The following is a 26283-nucleotide window of genomic DNA, read 5'->3' on the forward strand; positions in this document are numbered from 1 at the left end:
ACCGCAGAAATCTGCAGCTTCCCCTTCCTGATTCATTGGCTGCAGCTTGCAGAGGTGGGGGGAAAGCAGCATAATAGTGTTATTCACTGAGATTTAACTAGACATTCCTAGGGGAAAGGGGTGAGGACAAGAAGACCGCCTGCTACTTCAGGCAGCAGGGTGGCCACGCATCCTCTTTTTCTGCTGCTTTCACTCTTACTAGCAACTATATCTTAAAAGACTGTCCTTTGCTGGATGTGGATTGAAAAGGACTACCTGCCCTTTGAAGATAAGCTATCAGAGTAGCTGTTCCAAGTTCATCACAATCCAAGAGTATTACAGGAGGTGGTACAAAACCATTCCACCCTGGGCTTATCCTCCTTATTAGCCCAACTGATAATTTTAATTCTGCTTTAATTTCCTGCAATTTGGCCACACTAGCTCCGTATTATGCTAACAGTAAAAAAAAAAAGACCACTGCTTTGTAGTTCAAAGGTTTGGTAATTTAGTCTAATAAGCTTCCATGAACATTAAAATGCTTCCATTTTTCAAAAAAGAGAGCTCTAGCTCATGTTTTTGTTACCAGCATTGTAGATGCCTTGCAATTTGTGTTAACATCCACATCAGGAAGTCAACCATGCCAACCTAAAATACCAAATCAGAACGTAAGCTGCAATCGATAAAATGGAAACAATAACTTTTTTGTATACAAGCTACATCAGCTGCCAGGGAAATGGTGATGAAACGAAGGCTAATACATATGTGGACTAGTTATCTGGTACATTTAGGCAAACTTGTTGCTTTTGGAAAGAAAAATGTGCCAAAGAAGTGCTAACTCAAATATGAAAAGAACAGTTTGCCAGAGGTGCACAGTGACCTCGATGTGCTATTATGTGATCAGGGCTTGTCACACGCTTACCACCCAGATATTCCCAGCCAGAGCGGGAGAAATTTCCTGGAAGAATCACAGTTGTGATGAATTAAGGACTGAATTCTACTTTGGCATATTTAAATATTTACACACTTTAAGCTGTTTCATACCACACTATACTATATAAATCAACTGCCTACAGTTAGAAAACTCTTAAGAGTAGGGAAGGGATAGAATGATTGGCTCGATTTCATAACGGTATGTGAAATACTGCCATTACTTGCTCTAGGACTGCCTTACCCAATTTGGCACCATCCAGGCATGCTGGACTACAACAGCTAGCATCCCTCAGCCAGCATTTCCTAGCTAGGGATGCTAGGAGTTGTAGTCCAAGGCATCTGGAGCACACCCAATTGGGGAAGGCTGTCCTAGGGATTTGGACACCTTCCTTCCATCCTCCATCTGACCCAAGACCAAACAGCAGCTTTGTACCTTTGCAAGCCAACACTAGTGTCATAGTTAAATGTGGATGCCTGAAGAATAAGTAATTTCTGTGTCTTCTGTTAGCATTGAGCTTCTAGTGTGCTTTTAAACCTATACTTAGGACAGCACTGCAAGGTCATGCAGTTCAAGATGAGGTCTAGTTGTGTTTCCAGATCGACAGCTGCATCCATGGATCAATATATCCCAGACAACTTGCATTCGACTACAAATTACCAAAGCGTGAAGTACCCAGGGAGTTTGAAGGGCGCCCACCCAATGTGAAATTCTGAACACATTAACATTAAGGCAAGTTCTTACATTCATAGCTTGATTCTCATTTAACTAATAAATAAGTTTAGGCCATCTGACTGGTTAAAAATGTTTTGTCAACTGACCAGTAAAATAATGATCACACATTGTTATTAGATAACAAGCAGGGAAATTTATGCCAAAGAATTTTATGCCTAGGAAGTTACGGAATTAAATTCTAAACCATTATAATCCCTTGTTTATAATATTATACAAATATCAATGTATGCAAACAATATTGAAGAACTCAAGACAGTTTTTCTGGGCTCTTATCTTGGAATACCAGCGACAGAGCAATCAAATGACAACATTAGTTTAAAATTAAGTTGAATGATCACCATACACACAAAAACTACAGAACCAGTTTTTAAATACAGGCAGCCAGCCAACTTGCACCCCAACCCTATAACTGAGATCAGTTACTGCCAGGACTGTTAAGATAACAGTTGCCATTGTTGCTATGCGAATATGCTCAACCTCTTTTCCCTGAAGCAAACCCAGCACAAAAGTGAGGATTCTTCTAGACATCTTACCTCATATCTCCAAGCTTCCGGCTGATCACAGAACCCACGTTGGAAAGGGCAGCTGAAGTCTTCTGTCCTGCTTGCGACAGCGTTTCCTGTGTCTTCTTGTAGCTAAGCAAGAAAAACAAGGGTTGTTAACAGCTGAGGGCAGTAATTAGGAAAAAGGACTCAAGCAGCAAAGGAAACGCAGCTGGTGCTTGGAAAACAGTGCTGTGGGTAGGAAGGAAGGGGGTGGGCATTTTGAACCAGGATCTTAGTGTGGGCAATCCCCACTTGAAGATCATACATGCCTCTGTTTCACATCAAATAATTCCAGCACACTTAAGATGCATTTATTAAAACTTGGGAGCAGCCCAGCACACTACCATTCATAAGTTTAAAAGGCTATGAATTGCTCAGCTGGTTCATAATGCAATCATGAGTTAAAGCCTTGCTCTTCACTTTAATTTAAATGCCTTTAATATTGATTTTTCCTTTTCAGAGCAGGAGAGCTTAGCACTACAAATCTGTTAAATTCCATTTGTGACTTTCCACTTCTTACGACTCCACACTCTTCCCTTGTACCATATCAAAGCAGGTCTTACTGTTCATCAGGAAATTGCAAAAAAAGAAAAAAGGGAAAAAAGCTTTAAGCACTAGGAGAGCTTGGGACAGAATTAGGAGTTTAGAAGGAACAATAATGACAAATTAATCCAGAAAAGAATCAGCACTGTTTCTGCTATATAAGGAAATGTTTCCTATCAGTTACCATTAAACATTGCTATTTTAAAAACAGGGACATTAGCAATACAGGACCTAATTATTTGTTACTGGAATTTTTCTACCACCAGTCCAGAGGCTCAGGTGGTATAGTCTACTTTTTAATCCTAAACACTATTTCAGAACACATCGAGGAGATCACTTGCATTCCTAAAACATCACTGCATGTAATGAACCAATTAAACATACAGTTATAGTCAAGCCTCTTAGAACCTCTTTTCTGTTTTGACACCCACAGGCCCATCAGCTTCTCTGAACATTAACTAAGGGCACAATCCTATCTAGATAGGCGGCCACCTCCGAACCAATCGCCAACATTCGCTGCATCATGGAGAAAGCAAGAGAATTCCAGAAAAACGTCTATTTCTGCTTCATGGACTACGCTAAAGCCTTTGATTGTGTGGATCACAACAAACTGTGGCAAATTCTTAAAGTGATGGGAGTACCAGACCACCTTACCTGTCTCCTGAGAAACCTGCACGAGGGTCAAGAAGCAACAGTAAGAACCGGACATGGAACAACCGAGTGGTTCAAAATTGGGAAAGGAGTACGACAAGGCTGCATATTGTCACCCTGCTTATTTAACTTATATGCAGAGTACATCATGAGAAATACCGGGTTGGATGAATCAGAGGTCGAAATTAAGATTGCTGGGAGAATTATCAACAGCCTCCGATATGCAGACGATACCACCCTAATGGCAGAAAGCGAAGAGGATCTCAAGAGCCTCTTGTTGAGGGTGAAAGAGGAGAGTGCAAAAGCTGGTTTGAAACTCAACATTAAAAAAACTAAGATCATGGCATCTGGCCCTATCACTTCCTGGCATATAGAAGGGGAAGAAATGGAAGCAGTGACAGATTTTACTTTCTTGGGCTCCAAGATCACCGCAGACAGTGACTGTAGCCATGAAATTAAAGGACGCTTGCTCCTTGGGAGAAAAGCTATGGCAAACCTAGACAGCATAGTAAGAAGCAGAGACATCACCTTGCAGACAAAAGTCCACATAATCCAAGCTATGGTTTTCCCAGTAGTAATGTATGGCTGTGAGAGCTGGACTATAAGGAAGGCTGAGTGCCGAAGAATTGATGCTTTCGAACTGTGGTGCTGGAGAAGACTCTTACGAGTCCCCTGGACTGCAAGGAGGTCAAATCAGTCCATCCTAAAGGAAATCAACCCTGAGTGCTCATTGGAAGGACAGATACTGAAGCTGAAGCTCAAATATTTTGGCCACCTAATACGAAGAGAAAACTCTCTGGAAAAGACCCTGATGCTGGGAAAGGCTGAAGGCAAAAGGAGAAGGGGATGGCAGAGGATGAGATGGCTAGATAGCATCACCGATGCAATGAATATGAACTTGAGCACACTCCGGGAGAGAGCGCAGGACAGGAAGGCCTGGCGTGCTATGGTCCACGGGGTCACGAAGAGTCGGACACGACTGAACGAATGACCAACAACAACTCTTAGAACCTCTTTTCTGTTTTGACACCCACAGGCCCATCAGCTTCTCTGAACATTAACTAAGGGCACAATCCTATCTAGATAGGTGGCCACTTCCGAACTCAGAGGCAACCGCCTAACCAAAGCAGGGCAAGAGAAGCATGGAGGGGATCGTTCCCTCCGCATTTCTCCTGTCTTGCTTTTTCGGCTAGACACCCGACTGCAGCTGTCTAGCCGCGGGAGCACAGAGCGGGGAGAGAGGCTGCTATATAACACATAGGATGTGTCGTCCAGGCAGCTATGCTCTCCCCACCCCAGAATGCCCCCAGCCATGCCCCTTTCCAGCCGCTCCGTGCTCCTCTTGCGAGAATAAGCCCCACCAAATTCAATGGGACTTACTTCCAAGTAAACATGCATAGATAGCACTTTACTGTATAAACAGCAATGTCTGTGGCGTGTGTATACAGAGTCTTAACAAAATAAGCTGCCAGACTGTGAATCCGCCCCACTCCTGCCTGTTTTCTGCTGCCCCAGGCACTTTTCTACATGCCAAGCTCACTTCCAGTATCGCAGCCTTCTGGTCTCTGGAGAGGTGAGGCACAGCTCCTCAGCTATGCATCACTTTTGCCATTAAAATCAGCCCCTCTGATCCTTGCCTTGCAAGTGAATGCAGCACACCTGGGTTTAATCCAAACTGCTCTATCACCATCCCATCTTGTTTGATCCTCTCACCCACTGCTCAAGTCCACACTGAGGATGTAAGCCTATGCCTGGGCTGAACCGGTTCAGACTACAGGTAGGTGCTCATTTTAAGCAAAGCTTCTTCAGGAACACATCCACTGAAAAACCAACATGTTAAAGCAGTGACTAGGCTAGAACTTTTTCCCCCCTGACATCCTTGTTTTCTATGTACAGGAATTGGAGGGGGTGGTGACCCCCACCTGCAGCCTCAAGTGGCCCAGTCCTCAGTCCCAACAAGTTTCTCTACAGTCATTTAACCTCTTCATTTGTCAATATTTATTCCACTCTAGGCAAGCTGGGAAACCTACATTAGGAAAAACCCTGCTAGCTGTGCTCATAGACTTGTCAGCACAATCTTCATATAAAAGAAGTACAGACATAAGCAAGCAAGTTGGTCGCAGGATCACATGGGTAAGATATATGGTGACGTGAAACTAATGTGTATACTTGACATGCAAATTCCACTAACAGGATGCAACTTATTCTTGACTAAAAGTGAAAGTCAGTTAATTAAGCACTGGACCTTCAGAACAGGAGTTGATCTCTTAAACATTAAAAAAAACCCTCCATCTGACCTTGGAAAACCCTGATACAACTCTCAGCATTGAAACCCTACATCTAACCAGAGCTCTTGACTTGTTACTTGCTTACCAAACGTAAACATTTCTGACCATATTAAGCATCTCTGCAGCCTTGTTAAGTGTAGGTTTGCGGGTGTTAAAGAATACATAATTCCCATCAGCTTGTTCAGTACTGCCTTGCCGTTTATTAGCTGTTAAGATATTGCAAGGAACAGCTGGAGACTGGTTATTAAGGGCCCAGTCCTATGGGGATAGGCAGCCACCTCCAAACTCAAGGCAACTGCCTGTCCAATGCAGGGCAGGAGAAGGACGGAGGGGATTGTTCCCTCCGTGTTTCTTCTGCTCTGTATTTGCAGCTTTGTTGTTTATTCGTTCAGTCGCTTCCGACTCTTTGTGACTTCATGGACCAGCCCACGCCAGAGCTTCCTGTCGGCCGTCGCCACCCCCAGCTCCCCCAAGGTCGAGCCCGTCACCTCCAGAATATCATCCATCCATCTTGCCCTTGGTCGGCCCCTCTTCCTTTTGCCTTCCACTTTCTCCAGCATCAGCATCTTCTCCAGGGTAGCCTGTCTTCTCATGATGTGGCCAAAGGACTTCAGTTTTGCCTTTAAGATCATTCCCTCAAGTGAGCAGTCTGGCTTTATTTCCTGGAGTATGGACTGGTTTGATCTTCTTGCAGTCCAAGGCACTCTCAGAATTTTCCTCCAGCACCACAGTTCAAAAGCATCTATCTTCCTTCGCTCAGCCTTCCTTATGGTCCAGCTCTTGCAGCCATAGGTTACTACGGGGAATACCATTGCTTTAACTATGTGGACCTTCGTTGTCAGTGTGACGTCACTGCTCTTCACTATTTTATCAAGATTTGTCATTGCTGTCCTCCCAAGAAGTAAACGTCTTCTGATTTCCTGGCTGCAGTCAGCATCTGCAGTAATATTTGCGCCTAGAAAGACAAAGTCTGTCACTGCCTCCACGTTTTCTCCCTGTATTTGCCAGGTATCAATCAAGCTGGTTGCCATAATCTTGGTTTTTTTGAGGTTTAACTGCAACCCAGCTTTTGCACTTTCTTCTTTCACCTTCGTCATGAGGTTCCTCAGCTCCTCCTCGCTTTCAGCCATCAAAGTGGTACCATCTGCATATCGGAGATTGTTAATGTTTCTTCCAGCAATTTTAACTCCAGCCTTGGCTTCATCAAGCCCAGCTCGTCGCATGATGTGTTCTGAGTACAGGTTGAATAGGTAGGGTGAGAATATACAACCCTGCCGTACTCCTTTCCCCATCTTAAACCAGTCCGTTGATCCGTGATCTGCTCTTACTGTTGCTACTTGGTCATTATACAGATTCCTCAGGAGGCAGACAAGATGACTTGGTATCCCCATCCCACCAAGAACTTGCCACGATTTGTGATGATCCACACAGTCAAAGACTTTAGAATAGTCAGTAAAACAGAAATAGATGTTTTTCTGAAACTCCCTGGCTTTCTCCATTATCCAGCGGATATTGGCAATTTGGTCTCTAGTTCCTCTGCCTTTTCGAAACCCAGCTTGTACGTCTGGCAATTCTCGTTCCATGAATTGCTGGAGTCTACCTTGCAAGAACTTGAGCATTCCCTTACTGGCATGTGAAATAAGTGCCACTGTTCCATAGTTTGAACATTCTTTGGTGCTTCCCTTTTTTGGTACGGGGATATAAGTTGATTTTTCCCAATCTGTTGGCCATTCTTGTGTTTTCCAAATTTGCTGGCATATGGCATGCATCACCTTGACAGCATCATCTTGCAAGGTTTTAAACAGTTCAGCTGGGATGCTGTCATCTCCTGCTGCCTTGTTATTAGCAATGCTTCTTAAGGCCCATTCAACCTCACTCTTCAGGATGTCTGGCTCTAGCTCACTGACCACAATGTCAAATCTATCCCCGATATTATTATCCTTCCTATACAGATCTTCCGTATGTTCTTGCCACCTTTTCTTGATCTCTTCTGCTTCTGTTAGGTCCTTGCCATCTTTGTTTTTGATCATACCCATTTTTGCCTAAAATTTACCTCCGATGTTTCTAATTTTCTGGAAGAGGTCTCTTGTCCTTCCTATTCTATTAATTTCTTCCGCTTCCGCGCATTGCTTGTTGAAAAATAATATTAGGAATATTAGTGAGCTCATATCTAACTGCTCTATGGGTCTTCCCTATTCTCTTTAGTCTGATTCTAAATTGTGCAATAAGACGTTAGTGATCTGAACTACAATCAGCTCCAGGTCTTTTTTTACTAACCGCATAGATGTCCGCCACCTTTGGCTACAAAGGATGTAGTCAATCTGATTTTGGTGTCGACCGTCTGGTGAAGTCCATGTATAAAGTTGTCTCTTAGGTTGTTGGAAGAGAGTGTTTGTTATGCACAGTGAGTTGTCTTCGCAAAATTCTATCAGCCTATGCCCTGCTTCATTTTGTTCTCCCAGACCATGCTTGCCTGTAATTCCAGGTGTCGTTTGACTACCCACCTTGGCATTCCAGTCTCCTGTAATGAAAATAACATCTTTGTTTGGCGTACTATCCAGTAGGTGCTGCAGATCTTCATAGAACTGATCTACTTCTGCTTCTTCAGCATCTGTGGTTGGGGCGTATATTTGGATCACTGTGATATTAAATGGCTTACCCTGAATTCAAATTGAGATCATTCTGTCATTTTTTGGATTGTATCCAAGCACTGCTTTAACCACTTTATTATTAATCATGAAGGCTACTCCATTTCTTCTGTAGTCCTCTTGTCCACAGTAGTAGATCTGGTGGTCATCTGATGTGAAGTGGCCCATTCCAGTCCATTTAAGTTCACTGACACCCAGAATGTCTATATTTAATCTTGACATTTCCCCAATAACCACATCCAATTTGCCCTGGCTCACAGATCTTACATTCCAGGTTCCTATGGTGTGTTGATCTTTAGAACATCGGATTCATCGTTCACCACCAGCACCATCGGCTGCTAGCTGTCCGGCTTTGAGCTGGCTGCGTCATCACATTTGCAGCTAGACAGCCATTTTCAGCTGTCTAGCTGTGGGGAGGCGGAGCAGGGGAGGAGGCTGCTGGACAACACATAGGATGTGTCATACCAACATTTCTGCCTTCCCCACCCCGGAACGCCCTGATTTGGCTGCTCTGCACTCCTCTTCCAAGTGTGGAACTGTTCCGCGCTGCCTCACAGTTCCTGGAAAACCACATATCCTATGGCCATCTAGCTGCTGACTAGCAGCCATAGGATTGCTCCCTTAGGCAAGCTTTCGTGTAGCTGTAGCTCATCAATTTACTCCTATATAAACTGTACACACTACCCCAGCTTTCTCCAACCTGATGCCCTCCAGATGTTTTGGATTTCAACTCCCATCATCCCAGCCAATGTGGCCAATGGTCAGGAATGCTGACAGCTGCAATCCAAAACCTTTTGGAGGGCACCAGGCTGGGGAAGGCTGTATTACACCATAAACACACCAAGATCAATAGCTCAGTAAGGTCCACCTAAGTTGGACATAATCATCTGACATTGTCAGCCAGCAGTTCCCTGCCTCTGGACTTTTCCAACACAAGATGTTTTTGAAAGTTAGCTCTTAAGCCCCACCCCGTCTCATGTACACACACACTCTGGGTAAGACACCGGAAAGAATGGAAGCTCCTAAGCACTACACACAATCTATTTCTCCCAACACTGTGTCGGAAGCTAATTCTTACTTCCTACTCTGCCAGAAGACTCATAAATTTGCTTGCACTGCTAGGGGAAAATACCGCTTATGCAGCAGAAACCTCCCAGAGGTAGCTAAAAAGGAAATGTACAACCCTAAATCCCATCCTGTCTTCCCACTCTCCCTCCTGAGAAGTCTTAGCTGCTTAATGGAGATATATAGAGAAGAGCTACTTGCCCCACAGAATGCCCTGATAATCTCAGACTACATCCTCAACCACCTAGCCATTAATCACTGAATGCAGTGAAGCATTTGTCCTTGGTGCAAACCCAAGTAGAAAGACTTGGGAGAGATGGCTAGAAGTGTTTGGTTTGGTTTTTTTTAAAATCCATTCTGGAAACTTTCCACTAAAGTTTGACTTCATAGAATCATAGAATAGTAGGGTTGGAAGGGGCCTACAAGGCCATCGAGTCCAACCCCCTGCTCAATGCAGGAATCCAAGTCAGAGCATCCCTGACAGATGGCTGTCCAGCCTCGTCTTGAATGCCTCCAGTGTGGGAGAGCCCACCACCTCCCTAGGTCATTGGTTCCATTGTCGTATTGCTCTAACAGTCAGGACGTTTTGCCTGATGTTCAGCCGGAATCTGGCTTCCTGTAACTTGGGCCCATTATTCCCTGTCCTGCACTCTGGGATGATCAAGATGAGATCCTGGCCTTCTTCTCTGTGACAACCTTTCAAGTACTTGAAGAGCGCTATCATATCTCCCCTCAGTCTTCTCTTCTCAAGGCTAAACATGACCAGTTCTTTCAGTCTCTCTTCACAGGGCTTTGTTTCCAGTCCTCTGATCATCTTTGTTGCCCTCCTCTGAACCCTCTCCAGTTTGTCTGCATCCTTCTTAAAGTGTGGTGCCCAAAACTGGACACAGTACTCCAGATGAGGCCTAACCAGTGCTGAGTAGAGGGGAACTAGTACTTCCCGGGATTTGGAAGCTATGCTTCTATTAATGCAACCCAAAAGAGCATTGGCCTTTTTTGCAGCCACATCACCTTGTTGGCTCATATTCAGCTTGTGATCGACAACAATTCCAAGATCCTTCTTGCTTGTAGTGTTGTTGAGCCACGTATCCCCCATCTTGTAACTGTGCATTTGGTTTCTTTTTCCTAGGTGCAGAACTTGGCATTTTTCCCTATTAAATGTCATTCTGTTGTTTTCTGCCCAGCGCTCCAGTCTATCCAGATAACTTTGAATTTTGTTTCTGTCTTCCAAAGTATTAGCTATCCCGCCCAATTTTGTGTCATCTGCAAATTTGATCAGCATTCCCTGCACCTCCTCCTCCAAGTCATTAATAAAAATGTTGAAGAGCACTGGGCCCAGGACGGAGCCCTGCGGTACCCCACTCGTTACCTCTCCCCAGTTTGAGAAGGTCCCATTGATAAGCACTCTTTGAGTCCGATTCTGTAGCCAACTGTGGATCCACCTGATGGTTGTTTCATCTAGCCCACTTTGAGCTAGTTTGCTCATCAGGATATCATGGGGCACTTAGTCGAAAGCTTTGCTGAAGTCGAGGTATATGATGTCTACAGCATTCCCACGGTCTACAAGGGAGGTTACTTGATCAAAAATGGAAGGAAAACTGTAGCAGTTTTCCTGAAAACTGCTACAATTTTCAGGAAAGTGACTGAAGCTTGCAGAATTTCCTGCTTTACCAAGACCAACTCAGATTAAGCCCTACCAAAGTATGTTGCTTGCCAATTCAAAGGAGCAGCCTGGGCAAAAAAGGACAGCATTCAGCAAGACAGCCATGACACCAATGAGCTAGCCGTATGCTTGCATGTGAAAAAGCAGGCAAGACTGAATCTCAGTTTAATAAAGCTGAATTCTACCTACAGTACTTTTTACCCATCTGTCTGAATAAGAACAGGAATAGACATGCAGATAGCACTGAGATCTAAGGAGTTAAGACAGTAAAGTACTCCGTATGCAAGGCAAGTGCTAGCAAAAGAAACATGTTCCCCAAAGGCAACACCATCCATGCCTCTAGGATCAAATACTATAAATCCAAAAGGTCAGTAGAGGTGCTTGCCAAGGTATAGCTTATCACGTTCACTTGACCCGTACATTCGGTTTCACAGCTTTAACCCTCACCTGCCTGAGTTACTTGCTAGTCATGGAAAAGGGCAGAGCCACTGAAGCCCTACCGTCCACCACCTCTCGCTTGAGATTTCAGAAGGCATTACTGACACACTTACAAGCGTATCTTCCCCGCTCTATGGGCTAGAAAATTGCAATTTAAAAAATGAAAGCAGAAATGCTCAGAAATTTTGCACCCACAGCCACAGAACTGCAGTGTACACAGAGTCCTGACCATAACATATCTGCTGGCTTTAACTTGCTTTACCCCAGCAGAGGCCTACTGAAAGGAAGCCCAGGAACAAATGAAGCCAATTACTTCCAAACAGCCCTAGGCAGACATCACTAATCAGTTCACGACTGTCCTAGAGAAAGATTCAGCATCCCATTACTTCTAGCTAGAGTCGTTCTTCTCCCACCATTCCCAATTATTCACCAAACAAGTAGCATTTACAGAACACGGATCAAGCAGAAAGGTGGTTAGCTCAGGAAAGGAAGAGTTAGTTGCGGTGTGCTATGGTATAAAGGGGGTGTGCTTTAGGCTAAAGGTTAAGACACTCACGCTTCTGATTGGGTTAATTTCTCATTCCAGTCCTCCAGTGTGCTGCTGGCTGAAACATATCTATAAATACAATGGAGGTTAGAGAAGGGGCCAATACCATACTTATTTATTTATATAATTGTGTATGGGCCACCATTTAGAACGTGGTTCTTCCACGGCACTCCAAATCAAAATGGCCACAGAGCACAAACAAACTTGGCTCCAGTCATCAGCTACTTATCTCTCTCATGATTTTATATTGTTTCTCTTCAGTTTGTGTTATTTCAAGCTCATATTCCCTCCAGTTCACAAGGCACACCGCCTTTCTGGGGAAAATCCTGTTCAAAAGGGATTTACCCCCCATTCTTTTTAATTTTCAAGCATGTTAGCATCTCCTTCAGTCGAAGTGTAGGAGACAAGAGGAAAAACACCACCCAAGGCTCAGTGGCTTATAACTTACTGTAGTCAGACAGTACAAATAGACCCAATCAATGGACATATGCAAAAGTCCCACAGGGTGAACCCAGCTTCCTCCCACCTGTTGCCATGACAGACATACTTCTTCTGGTGCATCTTTTAGATCTTAAGCCTAAGTACTAAGTGACTTAGTACTGAAGTCTGTAAGCTGTTCCAGGAGCCTTTTGGGGTTCAAGGGTGGGATAGAAATGCTTTAAATAGAATAAATACTTGTCAGTGATCCAAAAGCTGTTTTTGGTTTGGGTAATTACTTTAAAAGAATGTGCTGCACAACTTCATTCAATTTTACATTCGCTGGGCACCATATTTGTTTTAAAGCACAATTAAGTGTAAAAGGCTGTAAAGTGCAGTGGGAAAGGCAGTGGTGGAAGGTGGGTCCGTCGTAACACAGCCATTAGCCAATCTGTGCTGTGCATGAGGAATTTCAACTGCAAATCTACAGAACTGGCCTTCCCTAAGCTCAATACATCTGACCAGAAGGTGCTGAATGTGCCTCTAGAGCACAGCAACTTCCATTTTAAAATATCTTTGTACGCCTCTGCTGTGGAAAATCATTGACTGGAAAGGTTAGATGGCAGAAAAGCATGTGTAATTGTTGCCTGTGGCCCGCCCGCCACTTGTAATTAGCTGCATTGCAGCATCTGGGATAATGAAGAGTGAAACACTTTTATCTTAGCAACAAACAAGGTCACGCTAAGACTAGCATTTACTAGTACCACAGCAGCATCCAGTGCCCAACACTTACACCCAAAATGTGGCCTTTTCATTTTTTTTTTAGCATTTGGGCCAGGTCTCTTCTCTATTCATGACCAAACAGGCAGCTAATTACCCAGTTCAACCCCAAATCTCATTATTTTGTAGGAAGGTAGAGAAAAATCCAAGTTAAGTTTTAGAATTTGGGCCAGGATCAGTTTCAAAGGGACATCATCAGTTTTCAACTGAATGTATCAGCCTTGTTAATAAGGCCACAAGAGTTGTTCGTCTACTTTCTACTCCTAAGAGGGGCTGGCGGAGGAGAGACAGAGCACTCTGCACCTTCTCTGCCGGCCTGCTTAGTTGCTATGCTGGACATGCAGATGGAGCTTCCCCACTTCCTGTGCCCAGCACAGAAACCAGGTCAGTTGGTGGAAGGGACAGAGAACACTGTCCCTCCCCAGCCAGCCTGCTCACTCACCAGGATGCAATCGCTGGTTGCCTATGATGACCAGGCAAGTGGTTAAATACAAGACTGGAGTATGTTAGGTATTCATACACTCACTCCGGCTCTTACGCACACAGGCATCTACAGCTACGTAGATGAGCATGCAAACAGCCAACCCCACCCATATGCACATCTATACTTCCCTCCAGCCTCCCACCCACACGAAAGCGGTACCAAAGCATGTTTGCTCTGCACAGCCCAAAAACCCAGTGAGGAAATTGTGATGCAGCTGGGCCCAGAGAGTCCCATTCTTGCCTTCACACCAAAGGCAGACATACCCTCAGATAGCTGCAAATCTACGCATACCTACTTAGCAAGCTCCCATTGAACTCAGTGAAGCTTTGAGCAGAGATGCGCAGATTTGCTGCCACTCTATTAGCTTGAAGGTCTCCCAAACTCCACAGAACACCTAGCTGGTGCCACCTGCCTGTGGCAGGATGAGGCAGGAGCTACATTTTTAGCAGTCATCTCGCACATGAAATTCCAGCTGCCAGGTCTCCTTGAGAAAGCAGCATCAGGAAGGGGACACTGGCAGTGGAGCAGTGGTGGGTGAGGGTGAGGAAACCGTCCCACAGGCCAGGGCTCCCAGCAAGTGTTTGCAGGGGAAAAGCAATGGGCAGGAGAAGGGTTAAGCATCTCCTCCCAACACCACTCAGCAAAGCAGAAGGGACAAGCAGGGTTTCAACATGCAAGGTGACTGTGGAACACACAGCTCCAGCCACTTAAGCATATCAGGCTGCATTTGCTCACATCCAGCCCTTCCTAACCTTGCTTCTCCCAGCCCTCTTGTCTGTCATCTCCCACAAGCACCAGAACTTAAGTTATAAGGTCCTCTTTTCTTATGGTACTCTGTGAAGTTCCATGTACACGGATAGTGGTAAACAAGTTAGCAAATCAGAGAGATATTCAGTTTTGCCCGAAGGATCCGATGCAGTGCAAGAGCAATTCCTAGCTGTACTCTTGCCCTCCTCCAATGTCATCTGCTAACTGATTGGACTTTTCCTTTCCTCACACAAGGAAACATACGGGAAGTCAGCAAGGTGTTTAATCTTGAACGTGGCCAAGACATGTTTAGGGGCAAAGGATAAGGTTCAACGTTAATAAGCAAGAGGCCTGAATGCGGCTCCTCCATATCCCAAGCACACAGCCAGCTTCCTCTGGAGCCAAAAAGGAAAGGGTGCAGTGAGCTGGAGAACAAGGAAGGAGGAAGTGGTGCTTGTAAGATGGGAGAAGAACTCACAGGTCCGACTGTGTCACTTTCTCATTCCACTCTCCAAGTTTCTCAGAGGTTTTCACATAACTAGAAACAAAAACCTAGGGGTCAATCACACTTTTAAAAATTGGGAAAGCTTCAAGGGAGAAAAAAGCCCAACACCCAGGAGATAGGTGATCAAATAATGACTATCTAGGGAAAGAGATGGTTCTAGGCCAGGGATGCAGTGGAATGTATGAGCCGTGGGCCTAATTGGCCTGTGGAGGTTCCACGTGTGGTCCACAGAATCTCCTTGGGAGCTAAGCCCCGACCCTGAAGAAATCCCCATTGTTATGTCCAATCTGAGATTGGAGATAACACCTGATATTCCCCTGCACACCACTCCCCCTACCAGTCGGAGATAACAGTGGGGGTATAACCCACAGGGGACTCAGCCAGAACTGGGAGGAGCAGCTACTCTTCCCAATGCCAGCCAAGCACCTTTCTCCATGATGACAGGCAAAGAACTCTATGCCTCTCTCAGCATTGAGAAAGGCAAAATGGGCAACGCAATGTCAGTGGGTGTGGCCACACCCACCAACATCACCTGGACCACAGGTGGCCTGGTGAAGGACAATTTGGCCCCCCACCCCATTCTGGTTCTACATCCCTGGTTTAGGCCATATTCCCATAAAAGAAAATGAAGCAGCACTTAAATTTACAGCATCCTTGGTGTTTTCTTGTGCTACAAAGTGTATTTGTAGCTTTGAAGTTTGCACAGTGCCTTGGATGCCTTTGGGCAGAGAGAGTGGCTTCGAATTATAAATGTAAAACAAAACTGTTGAATGAGATGCATGGAGTGGCACGTGGACTGCAAAGCCAATTTCACTGGGCAAGCAGAAGCCAGGGGAGGCGGCTGATGGTTTTCAGTTCCACAGCCATTTCTACTTAGTCACCAAGGCAGTTAATGCCACAGACTGTTACCAAAGGAAGTATCGCCCCCCTGAAAACATAGGCAGGGCTGCCCCAGTCAGCAAAGTGCCCATGGCCTAATGTGGCTCTATGTTCCATGATCAGCAATGGAAGCCTCACACAGGAACTCTTCATGCACCTTTCTGGGAAAGGAACCAAATTGCTTCACGATCACAGAAGGATAGAACTTCATAGCTAGGATGCGCACTAGATGGAGGATGCCTTCTCCCTTTGTTTGGCCAGAGTATACTTTTCCCTGAAGCCTCACTAGGCCACCACTCCTTTCTATGCAGGTTGCACACAAGGCGGAGAAGCATCCTAGGGAACACTTACGCATTAGAAACCTGGACGTCATGCCAGCTTTTTGAGAGGTTCTGCTTCAGGCCATCCAAGGGGGTCAACCCCAGCTTTCTCTTCAACTCTCCACAGTGTCTCTCTTTGGCGGCCAACACTTGACGCAGAGTACCAATTTCATCTTCCACCTGCAAAAGAGGCAACTTAATAGTGTAACTCCATATATGAGATAAGACCACAAAGTATCTAAGGGTCCAATCTAGTGCATGTTTAGACAATCCTATGCATGTTTAAGCAGAAAAAAGTCCTACAACTCCAGGCAATGCTAGGAGCTGTAGGACATTTTTTCTGTCTCAACAATGCAAGGATTGGGCCCTAAATCTATTAATCACCATCACCCCTAGAAGTCTGAAGCCATGTCCTGCATCTGCTGTCTTAGGACCAAAAGTAAGCTGCAGCTTGATATTAAGATGGGTGGCAACAGTGGCACTACCAATACACAAATACTGGGTAAAAATACAGATCTATCACAATGTGGGCCCCATACGAAGTAGCCGAGCTAAAGAGACATCCCAGCTCTGAAAGGGTTTAACAGAATTGGCCTAAAGCAGACCATGGTGAACCACTTAGCAACTGATGAGTGCTGGATTCTTGCTGGGAACACTGGACAAGAATGGGCCTTGTTGTTATGCACTGGTGAAGATTCAAGATCACTTAATTTAGATTAGTTACACCTCAGCCACCAGGAGATTCTGAGCATGTGCTCTTGCTTTGTAAATACAGAACACATTGATAGGTCATGCAGATTTCAGATAAGAAGTAGACTGCACAAGGCTGAAGCCAGCCCAAAGATGAAAACAGAACCTTTCAATACAACATCAGGTACTTAGGAAGGCAAAAGCCTGCTGAAATTAAGATGTCTTCAACTACAAGACAGAGCCAGGGAGGGGGCCACCTGCACTTTACAGGGCTAGGTGTTTCACAATATTGGTGCAGCCATTGAAAATGCCGTATCTCAAGCACCCAATGCTGCCCTGAGGCTTTACACTGAAGATTGGCAGTAGGCGGCATCCATCAGGGCATCTTTCATTCCTGTGGAACTCCAGGGTTTCTAGGAACGCCGTCTGAAAACCAGCCCTACATACCGATTATTTATCCACAAACTAAAGGAATGTGGGTATGTCCTGGGTCACAGAGGTGACCAGCATAGCACAGAGACTATTATGTTGGAAGTGGAGTGGGGAAACCTCAGCTCACTTCCCCACTCAACCATGAAGCACACTAGGTGATCTTAGGCTACTGCAAGGGTGGGCAACCTCTGGCCCACCAGATGTTTTGGCACACAACTCCCATGATCCCTCACCATTGTCTATGCTGGGAGTTGTAGGCCAGAACATCTAGAGGGTCACAAGCTGCCCACCCCTGGGCTAGTATCTTGCTCCAACTTACCTCCCCAGTTTGTTTTGAGGACAAACCAGGGGCAGGGGGAGAGGAAGAACCATATTTGCCACCCTGAGGTCCTCAGAGGAAGGACAGGACAAAAATATAATAAAGAAACAAAGGTATTTCCCAGGGAATGCTGTTATTCCCTCTGTGTAATATTTCACAATATTGTCTAAGAACAGAAAGAACTATCACCCAAAGAAGAATCACGAAGTTGCATCAGAGTTGCACTTAAGAAATTCAGATCCGTGATCATAATGCTCTTTGGAAGTCTTCAGACTGGGGGGCAGGGGTCAGAATTATCCAGTCTCCCTTGTATCACCTCCAGAAAGCAGAGTACAAAGACCTGTCAAGGGAGAACACTCCTTTACCTTGGCCAGCTCAGACCTTAGCTCCTCTTCCTCAGCTTCAGTGAGCCCATTGTAGGCCGAGGCCCTTGCAGGAGGACTGGCGGCAGCAACAGCGCTTACGTTATCCACAGGCACATCCGTCATTGTATCAGACAGCAGACCTTTGTTGGGAGAGTTAAGGTTGATATCTGTCACAGACAGGAAGCAAAGCAGGGGGAAAGGATAAGTAGTTAAAAAGGCAAAGCATGTTAGCCTCGCAGATGTTCTATACAGAGAAGAGGTTGCAGGAAAGAGGAGCGGAGCATTCTAAATCAAGTCCTACCCAGAATGCTTGCGGAAGCGTGTTTGCATATCAAGAGCTACAGACAAGCAACTGCCCACAAGCCCCAGGATCAAAGGACAACAACTGTGCACAATCTACTAGCACAAGAGACACTGTTTTTCCATTGCCCTTCTGACTGACAGATTTGGGAATGGCAACCAAGTAAGCTCGTCAATCTCTCTGCAAGGACAGTGGCCATTCCAAACAGCAACCAGGTTTGCCAAAGCACACCCTTGACAGAGAGCCATTGCCAATCCCGGCACGCTGAAGACTGTGAATGTGAGAACATGCTATGCAGATACAATTGACGTTTTCAGATGCACATGTAAAAAACATTATGGGATAAGCAACTTGCAATGCAGATGTTTAACAGCTTCTGTGCACCCTATTCCCTCAAAAAAGCCTCCCCCCCCCCCCGTTAAAACCATGATGATAAAGTTTGCTTAACCAAATCTGTATTGGTAAAATGCAAGGGACCTGGTGGTAGCACTGCTATCTCTGGCCTAACATTCCAGGGGGCTGAAGCAAACAGCCGCTGACTGAGCTACTCTGATCCTACAAGGGTGGGATAAACAGAAGCAACTCTGATTATTTTCTGAGCTTAGGAAAGGAGAGCCAGGCAGGCTGAGAAGGCAGCCAGGCAGCCTATGATGATGTTGCTAGAATTTGGATGTGGAAGTTCCAATCAACATTCAGCTCCAAAGTTCACAGAGAGAACGTGGCTAACCTACTATCTCTCTGCCTAGCTTACCTCACAATTTTGTGGTGAGGCTATATATCGCTTTGCTGTGTGCTTGAAGGACTGGCAGGATACAAGCATAATACATGAATATACTAACATAACACAACCTCATTGTGGGAGCTCTGGCTGTATTCCAACTAGGTGACATATGCAAGAGTGAACTAGGAGTTCCTAGGTGTTAGCATTGAGAAATGGGACAAGTAAGCTTCTAGGGTTTTTCCAAGTTTGCTTACTCTTCAGCAAACTGCAGCAACAGCTTCAAGGGTTGCAAATTGCCAACTTTACACCAAGAAAAACTCATAGGATTTTCTCCATCTGTGTTCTTACTGTTTTTAATGTGTTTTTATCACTCTTCATATTGTACCGATTTTATGTTTTTATTGCTGTACACTGCCTTAGGAGGGCTTCTGCCCTGCAGGTGGCCAGGAAATATTTTAAATAAATAAAATCTTTATCAACCCAAAAGGCTTCTCCCATGAACTGCAGAGCCCTACATATAGCTCTCCAGATGGGACAGCAGCTGCATGTTCAAAGGCACACGGGAACACGTGCAGACAAGTTAGTTAACGAATAACACCACCACCACGCCCCTGCCAGCTGGCTGCCAGTTTCAGTAGCAGACAAGACTCAAGAGAATATGGGGAGAAGATGACCTATTAGAAATTAATGCGACTGCTTGAGAAACAGAGGAGGGTCACACAGACTTTGCTGGAAAGCATCAAAGCTTTCTTGAAAAATGAATGCAGAGAATCTAGGGCAGCCCAAAGCTCCAACACTTTGATCTCAACCTAACCCACTTAAGATTATTATGGGCTGCTCAGAGAAGTGAACCACCCAACCTCCTAGAATTCCACCACAAGCCCTCCGGCTCCAAGCCCCTTGGCATCAAGTCTTGGGGCTCACTAGTTAAGGGGCCACACATGATCCAACTACCTCCAATGTCAATGTCACACCCCAAGTATCACTTCCAATCCTGTTCCTATTTTGGTTTTAGGCTATTGTTTACACTCTTATAAACCACCCTGACGGCTTTTTAGCAAGTACGGTGATATATGAACACGAACACACACAATCCCCATGATCATGCACATGCTCCACCGCCTTCTCAATCTACACACACACACCACAACTGCCATCCTCTAAGCCTCCAGCTGCTCCCCTCCACTTTGCCCCACTGACAACGCCTGCATGCCAACCTCTTCCAGCCCCAATAAGCCGCTCCTCCTTTCGATTTCACATGCCCTAGCCTCAACCTCAGAAGCAAACACACCCCATTTAAACCTTGACTTATTCTTCCACTCGTGACGGTAGACCTACACCTGTTCATGCCACAAGCAGAGGCTCACGCCGTTCCTCCACACCAAAAACAACAAAAAAGCACCCACGCTTATAGAAACCTAGCATGTTTCATTTGTTATTATTATTATTTGTATATCCTGCAAGGAGCCCAAGAGAGCTTACGTGGCCGTCGTCGTCCTCCTCCATTTTATCCTCACAACAACCTTGTGAGGCAGGTTAGGTGGGAGTCAAGGGCTGGCCCAAAGTCACCCAGTGAGCTTCGTGGCCGAGCGGGGACTGGAACTCCTCAGTCCCAGCCCAACACTCTAACCACTACACCACACTGTTAGAAAGGATGGGCTGGAAACCTTCTCCCCGACATGCTAGCTTTCTACGTGCAGGGCTTTGTTGATATATTACTCAGGCACGAGGCGGCGCGGCCGAGGCGCGGGTCGAGCGTAGGCCCCAGGCAGGGCAGGTTCACCCTCGCCTCCCCCGAGGCCTGGTCCGGCCTGGCCTGGCCTGGCCTGGCCTGGCCTCCCCTCCGCAGCCCAGGCGCCGCTGCCCGCTCCCCTCGCCCCCTACCCTGGCTGGCGCTCTCCATCTCGCCCAGGCCCCGAGACCGTTGCGCGGCGGCGGCGGCGGCGGCTCCTCGCTCGACGGCGCGACGTCAGACGCCGCCCTCCCACCCGACACCCGCACTCACTTCCTGTCCGCGGACGGCGCAGCTCTGGCGTCATCGCCAGGCGCCGGCACACGCCTCCTGAAGAGGTATAGGGCGCCAGAGTCCCGGCAGCACCCCCACTTCCGGCTCCCGACGGACTCCGGGAGCACCCTCCGCAAATGCGGGGCGGAGCGGCGGGGGCCGAGTCCGCCGAGGGTGGGTGTGGGGTGCGCGCGGCGCGTTGAAGCGCCTGGCCCGCCTCCCGCGCGGAAAAGTGGCGTTGCTCGCCGATGGGGACCCTCGCGGGTGCCATCATTTTCCAGCGTCATTCTTGCCCAGCGTGCTGTACTCTGCTCTGGGGGGAGGGGGCTTGCGGCAGCGGAAGGCCCCCAGCTCTGTGCCGGCCTTCACACGGGCGGCCAGGGGCTTCCACCCCTCGGGCCCGGCAAGAGCGGCGCTCGGGAGCCCCACGTGCCCCGCGAAACCTGTGGAAGCCGCGGCCCTTTGGTGCTGCCGCCGGGCGGCTCGTAGGGCAGAAGGCGGCGCCTCCGCGCTTGGGGACTTCCACTCCCAGAAGCCCCTGCCGGCGCGGCCAATGGCCGGGAGTGCTGGGAGCCGAAGTCCGAGCCGCCCGGCGCGCCACTTTCTGCCCACCCGCGGCTGTGCGCTCGTGCTGCACGCGGTCGGTGGCTGGCCCGGGCCGGGAGGCCTGCGCGGCTGGCAGCGACCGCGCGGCGCGAACGCTGCTGCTGACAACGTGCCCGGCACCTTCTCCATCTAATTTTCTTCTGCCCTCCTTGGTTACCATCCCGCCCCCACGGCCCCGATATACGCGCCGTGCACAAGCGTCAGGCTCCCCGCGGTGCTCAGGCATCCCACGAAGCGCGTGGAGCGGGGTGCTGGTGCGCTCGTGCCCGGCTTGGGGGCTTCCCGCGGACGGCTGGTTGCCACTGCGTGCACGGAATGCTGGGCTAGATGGACCCTGGGCCTGATCCAGCAGAGCTCTTCTTATGTTCTTAAGCGGGCTATAGTCCGCGAGAGCTTACGCCAGAGGAAGGGAGCAATCCTATATCCCCTAGGCAGGGGCTGTCTTCACACCTGAGTTTTGTTTTTGTTTTTCAGCAGGATCGCTCTTCTTTAACACTGTTTTTCACGGGAGCTTTAAACGACGACGCTGCTCTCCTGCCGCTGCCTCACCACTTTCCTTCCCTCTTCCCATGTTATCTGAGAACGGGGAAAACCTGACATTTTCTGTGCTTGCAATTGAAATTGCCATTTCCCCCCCTGTGTATTTCCCCTTTAGCTCTTCGTCCCGCTTTGTGTGGGCATGTGCTAGGGGGTGTTGCTGGGCGGTGCTGAAGAACATTGTCATGAGAACAAATTGGTGGGAAGGGGGGCCAGGTCGCTGACCTGGCTGCCAGTGACTCTTTCTGCCTGTCTCCCATTCCACTATGGGCTCCAAGATCCCCTTGAACACAGCGACGCTTACCTCTGAGTAAACCCATTGGCTGTAAAGCTTTCCTGGGAGTAAGTGCTATTGAAATCTGTGTGGCTTGCTTCGGTGTAGGCATGCATAGGAGTGCATTGCAAGTCTACTTAGAGTAGCAGTCTTAAGGTCTCCCATCCCCTTCAATGCATTTACGTTTAACTTCCCCCTCTCATTGACTTCACTGACTGCTTCTTCTCCCTTTTGCTCACCAGATTGATGGGCTTTTTTTTTCTCACAGGGTGGATGGGGAGTCTCCCTTCTCAGCCATGCAGGAGAATGACAGTTTAGATTTCAATGGGTATTAAAGGTGCCTTTTCTCCTCCCCTGAATAAATTCATCATGTAGAGCTTGGAATGGTCATTTTAATAGTTTCCTTTTGGGGTGTGGAGTTGTTTTAGATGAGGCAGGAATGCTGAGGTGGTTTCCCATAGTTCTCCCTCCCACCTAACCAGCCACTATCTCTTCTAGCCCACTTTGCAGGGTTGTTGGGAAGTCAGAATAAGGGGGAAGAGCAACAACAGTGCGGGGAGGGGGGGAAGCAAGCCAGGTCTAATGAAGAAGGTTCCCCCACGAAGCCGTTGCCGGGGGCGGGGGCTGCTAGGGATGGCTTGGTGTATTGACTGTATACAAGTCTGTTTGTGGATTTCTTATTCTGTAGTTGGGAACCCAGAAATCGGTATACCCTTCCAGCTCAGTAGTGCGAGCAATATCCTGCATTTAATTCCATCACACACTGACATATTTAGCCGAGAAGGACTAGCAGCGCCAGCAACCTCCAGGTAAGCCACCGAGAAGACTCTCTCTCCCTCGGAGGAAGGAGGGGACCAACTCCCATCGCCCCTTATCCAGGCCACTAGAAGGGCTTCCGACTTCCCTCCTGCTGGGGAGGCGTGGAGGGATGGGGCAGAGCCATCAATCAAGTTACAGGAAGCAATGATCAGGGGAGGGGGCATGGAGCCAGCAGCCCCCTTCTGTCCTGATTGTACTGTGCAGCTCCACCCAGCCATGAAAAGTTGTAATACGGAGGGACGCACTGTGAGAGATGCCTCTATACTGGGCCAGCGGAAATCCCAGAAAGGAGCTGGAATCAAAAGGAACGGTTTGTAGTGGGATAAAATGAAAGGTGTGAAGACAGCCAGTGTCTGGGGGGCATAGGATAGGACTTTTCCGATTCCTGGCTCTGCACTTGAAGACGCGGCGCTGAGCTCAGAGCCAGAAAACCGCGCTCCCATCCTCCTCATAGGCTGCACAGAGAGAACTGTGCCAGCTGTCTCTTAGCTCTCAGTAAATGGAGGGGGGGGCAGGGAAAGGAGGCATTCCTGGTGGCGGGGAGAGGCCAGGGCAGCTGGCTTACACCTTTTCCTTTCTCCACCCCAGCCTTCTTCCCTCCCCCTCCAAGTTCAGGGACTTTGGAGTACCCAGGGCGCAACCCCTGGATTGTACCCTAAATGTGTTAGTTTCTAAGGTGCCACAAGACTCCTGTTTTTGCTGCAACACAGCTACCCCTCTGAAAACTTGACAGTCTCCCAGCTGTGGAGATCTACAATACGGTGTAGCCCAATGCTTATTTTGGGCTGCAAGGGTGTATAGCTTCAGTTCTTTATTTAGGCTGTTCATGCTGCTCTGTTTCAGACTTTCAAATACGAAACAGGGAACTAGGTACCATCTTCAACCTTCTACATTCCCCGTAGAGTTAATAGACAACCATGGCCGATAGTGTGACTCTTTTCTCTGGGTTTTTGCAATGCAATGTCATAGATTCAAGTGAACATAGAGGTGTGTATATATAAGAAATTAATAGACACTGCTGTGGCTTCTCAGGCTGATCCCAGCTGAGCCACTGAGAAGGTTCAATGAGAAGAAGGGGAAGACAGAGCTGGGTGGTGTGATGAATGACCGATGGGCAGCAGGAGGAACTGGAGAGGGAGGATAATGGCTGCCTAAAGAAAACCCCTGCAGTCCTCCTGTTCTGGAGCTTTTCCACGTTTATCATGGGCTCCCAGACAGCGACCATGTGATTGCTGAGAGGGGAAGCTTCTAATTTTCAGTATTCCATAGACCTCAATGAAACAGCGCCATCTAGTGGCTGTTTTAATTCCGTTGCATTCTGAGTTTAAAAAATGGTTCATTGGTTCTGGATCGATTTGAGACAGAATAACCAGGAAGTACCTCTGGATGTGCCCTGGAGGTTGACGACATCATGAAAAGGGCCCGCAAAGTTCTGTGAGTGAGCAATCTCAGTATCAGGATAAAAGCTCCATGTGAAGAAGCCCACTGTGTCAACAACAAATAGCGGGGCGGTGGGTGGAAAGCGAATGATGGCTAACATCCAAGAGGCAAGGCAAGGCAAGAAGGCATGAAATGGTAGTGGGGCAAAAGGAAGGAAAGCTCTCAGTCAGCCTCCCCCAATCCAGTGCTCTCCAGATGTTCTGGACTCCCATCAGCCCCAGCCAGCATGGCAAATGGTCAGTGATGCTAGGAACTGTGGTCCAAAACCTCTGGAGAGCACCAGGCTGGGGACAGGTGATTGAAGTGCACAGAGGGATACTTTATTGAAGCCAACAGATTTCAAATTGAAGTCTTGGACACAATCCATTTCAGTCCAGAGTCTTCAGACTCTGTTGCAAAGGCATTGGACTCAATTAAATGTACTTCTATGCGCCTGGTGGTTTTCATCCTCCTTTTTCTGAGATCAACCAGGAGCTGATAACATGGTTGCATGCTCAGTGATATGACTGTGCAGGCCCCAGGTAGGGCATATTCTTTCCTTGCCTCTCCTGAGGCCTATGGACAGCTTAAAATGGCCTGCCCCCAGAGATCGGCTCCCTCTTGAATGGCATTTGGAAACCTACTTATTTCAGCAGGTGTTCAGCCAAGCCGGTTTGTGATATCATACCCCCTCGGGATGTCTTGGATCATGCTGGCTGAGGATGAGGGGAACCCTAAGGAATCCAGTGCAGATTTACTTGGGAGGAAGTCCCACTGAGTAGAATAGAGTGATTTATTACATTTCTATATCACCCAATAGCCTAAGCTTTTTGTTCAGTGTATATAAGATCCCAGCCTAAGCCTATACAGGTGCAACTCAAACAACTGCATTCCCTGTTTGCTTCTTTCTTAAGGCCTGCTTCCACCCCCCCTCCCCTTCCTCTCTGGGTTCCTGTGTTGAATTTTAGATTGTAGGCTTCTTGGAGCAGGGACCTGTCCTCATATACTCTGTAAAGCACAATGGATGCTGATGTTGCTATATTAATTAATGGCCCAGTTCACACGTAATGACAACCCGTGGGTTATTTAAACCATGGTTTGTGGGAGCCGCAAGTAAGGGAATGAATGCACTGACTCCTGCGCACTCACCACTTCCATTTTGAATCAGCTTTAATCAACAACCCAGGCATGTTGTTTGATGTGACATCCAAACCCGGCACTCTGAGTTGTTTAGGTTTTCCCCCAACAATCACCCATGGTTTGTTGCTGGGTTAAACTCTGGGTTTTTAACCTTACAACAACCCAGAGTCCAGGGTTCGGATATCACATCAAACAACCCAGGAATGGAGTGTTCCTGAGTTGTTGAATAAAGTTGATTAAAAACAGAAGCGATAAGCACGGAGGAGGTGTCGCTCTCTCACTTGTGACCCCACACGATCCAAGTGATTGTCATCATCGTCATCCTCATCATAGCTCACTTGAACTGGCTGCCTGAGTGCTTTGAAGCCTAATTCAAAGTACTGGTTAATAACCTTTCAGAGCTCAAATGAGGTCCTGCATCCTTTAAGGAGCACCATCGCCTATGTGCCTCCCTGCACCCTTAGTTCTGAGCGGGACAGCCTGCTCTTCTTCC

General features: G+C 47.3%; 1 protein-coding gene across 10 annotated transcripts in view; it reads right to left on the reverse strand.

Moving 5' to 3' along the window:
• TPD52L2 (TPD52 like 2) overlaps nucleotides 1-21021 on the reverse strand; it is a 30943-nt gene extending 9922 nt beyond the window's left edge. The window contains exons 1-6 of one of the 10 annotated variants that reach the window (XM_084854471.1): nucleotides 20996-21021; nucleotides 17969-18108; nucleotides 16194-16342; nucleotides 14937-14996; nucleotides 12040-12099; nucleotides 2176-2277 (exon numbers count right to left, since the gene is read on the reverse strand). In XM_084854471.1, the coding sequence (XP_084710597.1) occupies nucleotides 2176-2277; nucleotides 12040-12099; nucleotides 14937-14996; nucleotides 16194-16342; nucleotides 17969-18091 (494 nt within the window). In that variant the 5' untranslated portion in view covers nucleotides 18092-18108; nucleotides 20996-21021. Of the gene's footprint in view, nucleotides 1-2175; nucleotides 2278-12039; nucleotides 12100-14936; nucleotides 14997-16193; nucleotides 16343-17968; nucleotides 18136-20874 lie in introns of all 10 variants that reach the window. The other 9 variants (XM_084854472.1, XM_084854470.1, XM_084854473.1 and 6 more) reach the window with 9 other exon arrangements.
• Nucleotides 21022-26283: the final 5262 nt, after the last annotated feature.

Source organism: Heloderma suspectum, chromosome 4, assembly GCF_057233095.1.
Source record: "Heloderma suspectum isolate Gila_16-S chromosome 4, 16-S_ref, whole genome shotgun sequence".
NCBI lineage: Eukaryota > Metazoa > Chordata > Lepidosauria > Squamata > Helodermatidae > Heloderma > Heloderma suspectum.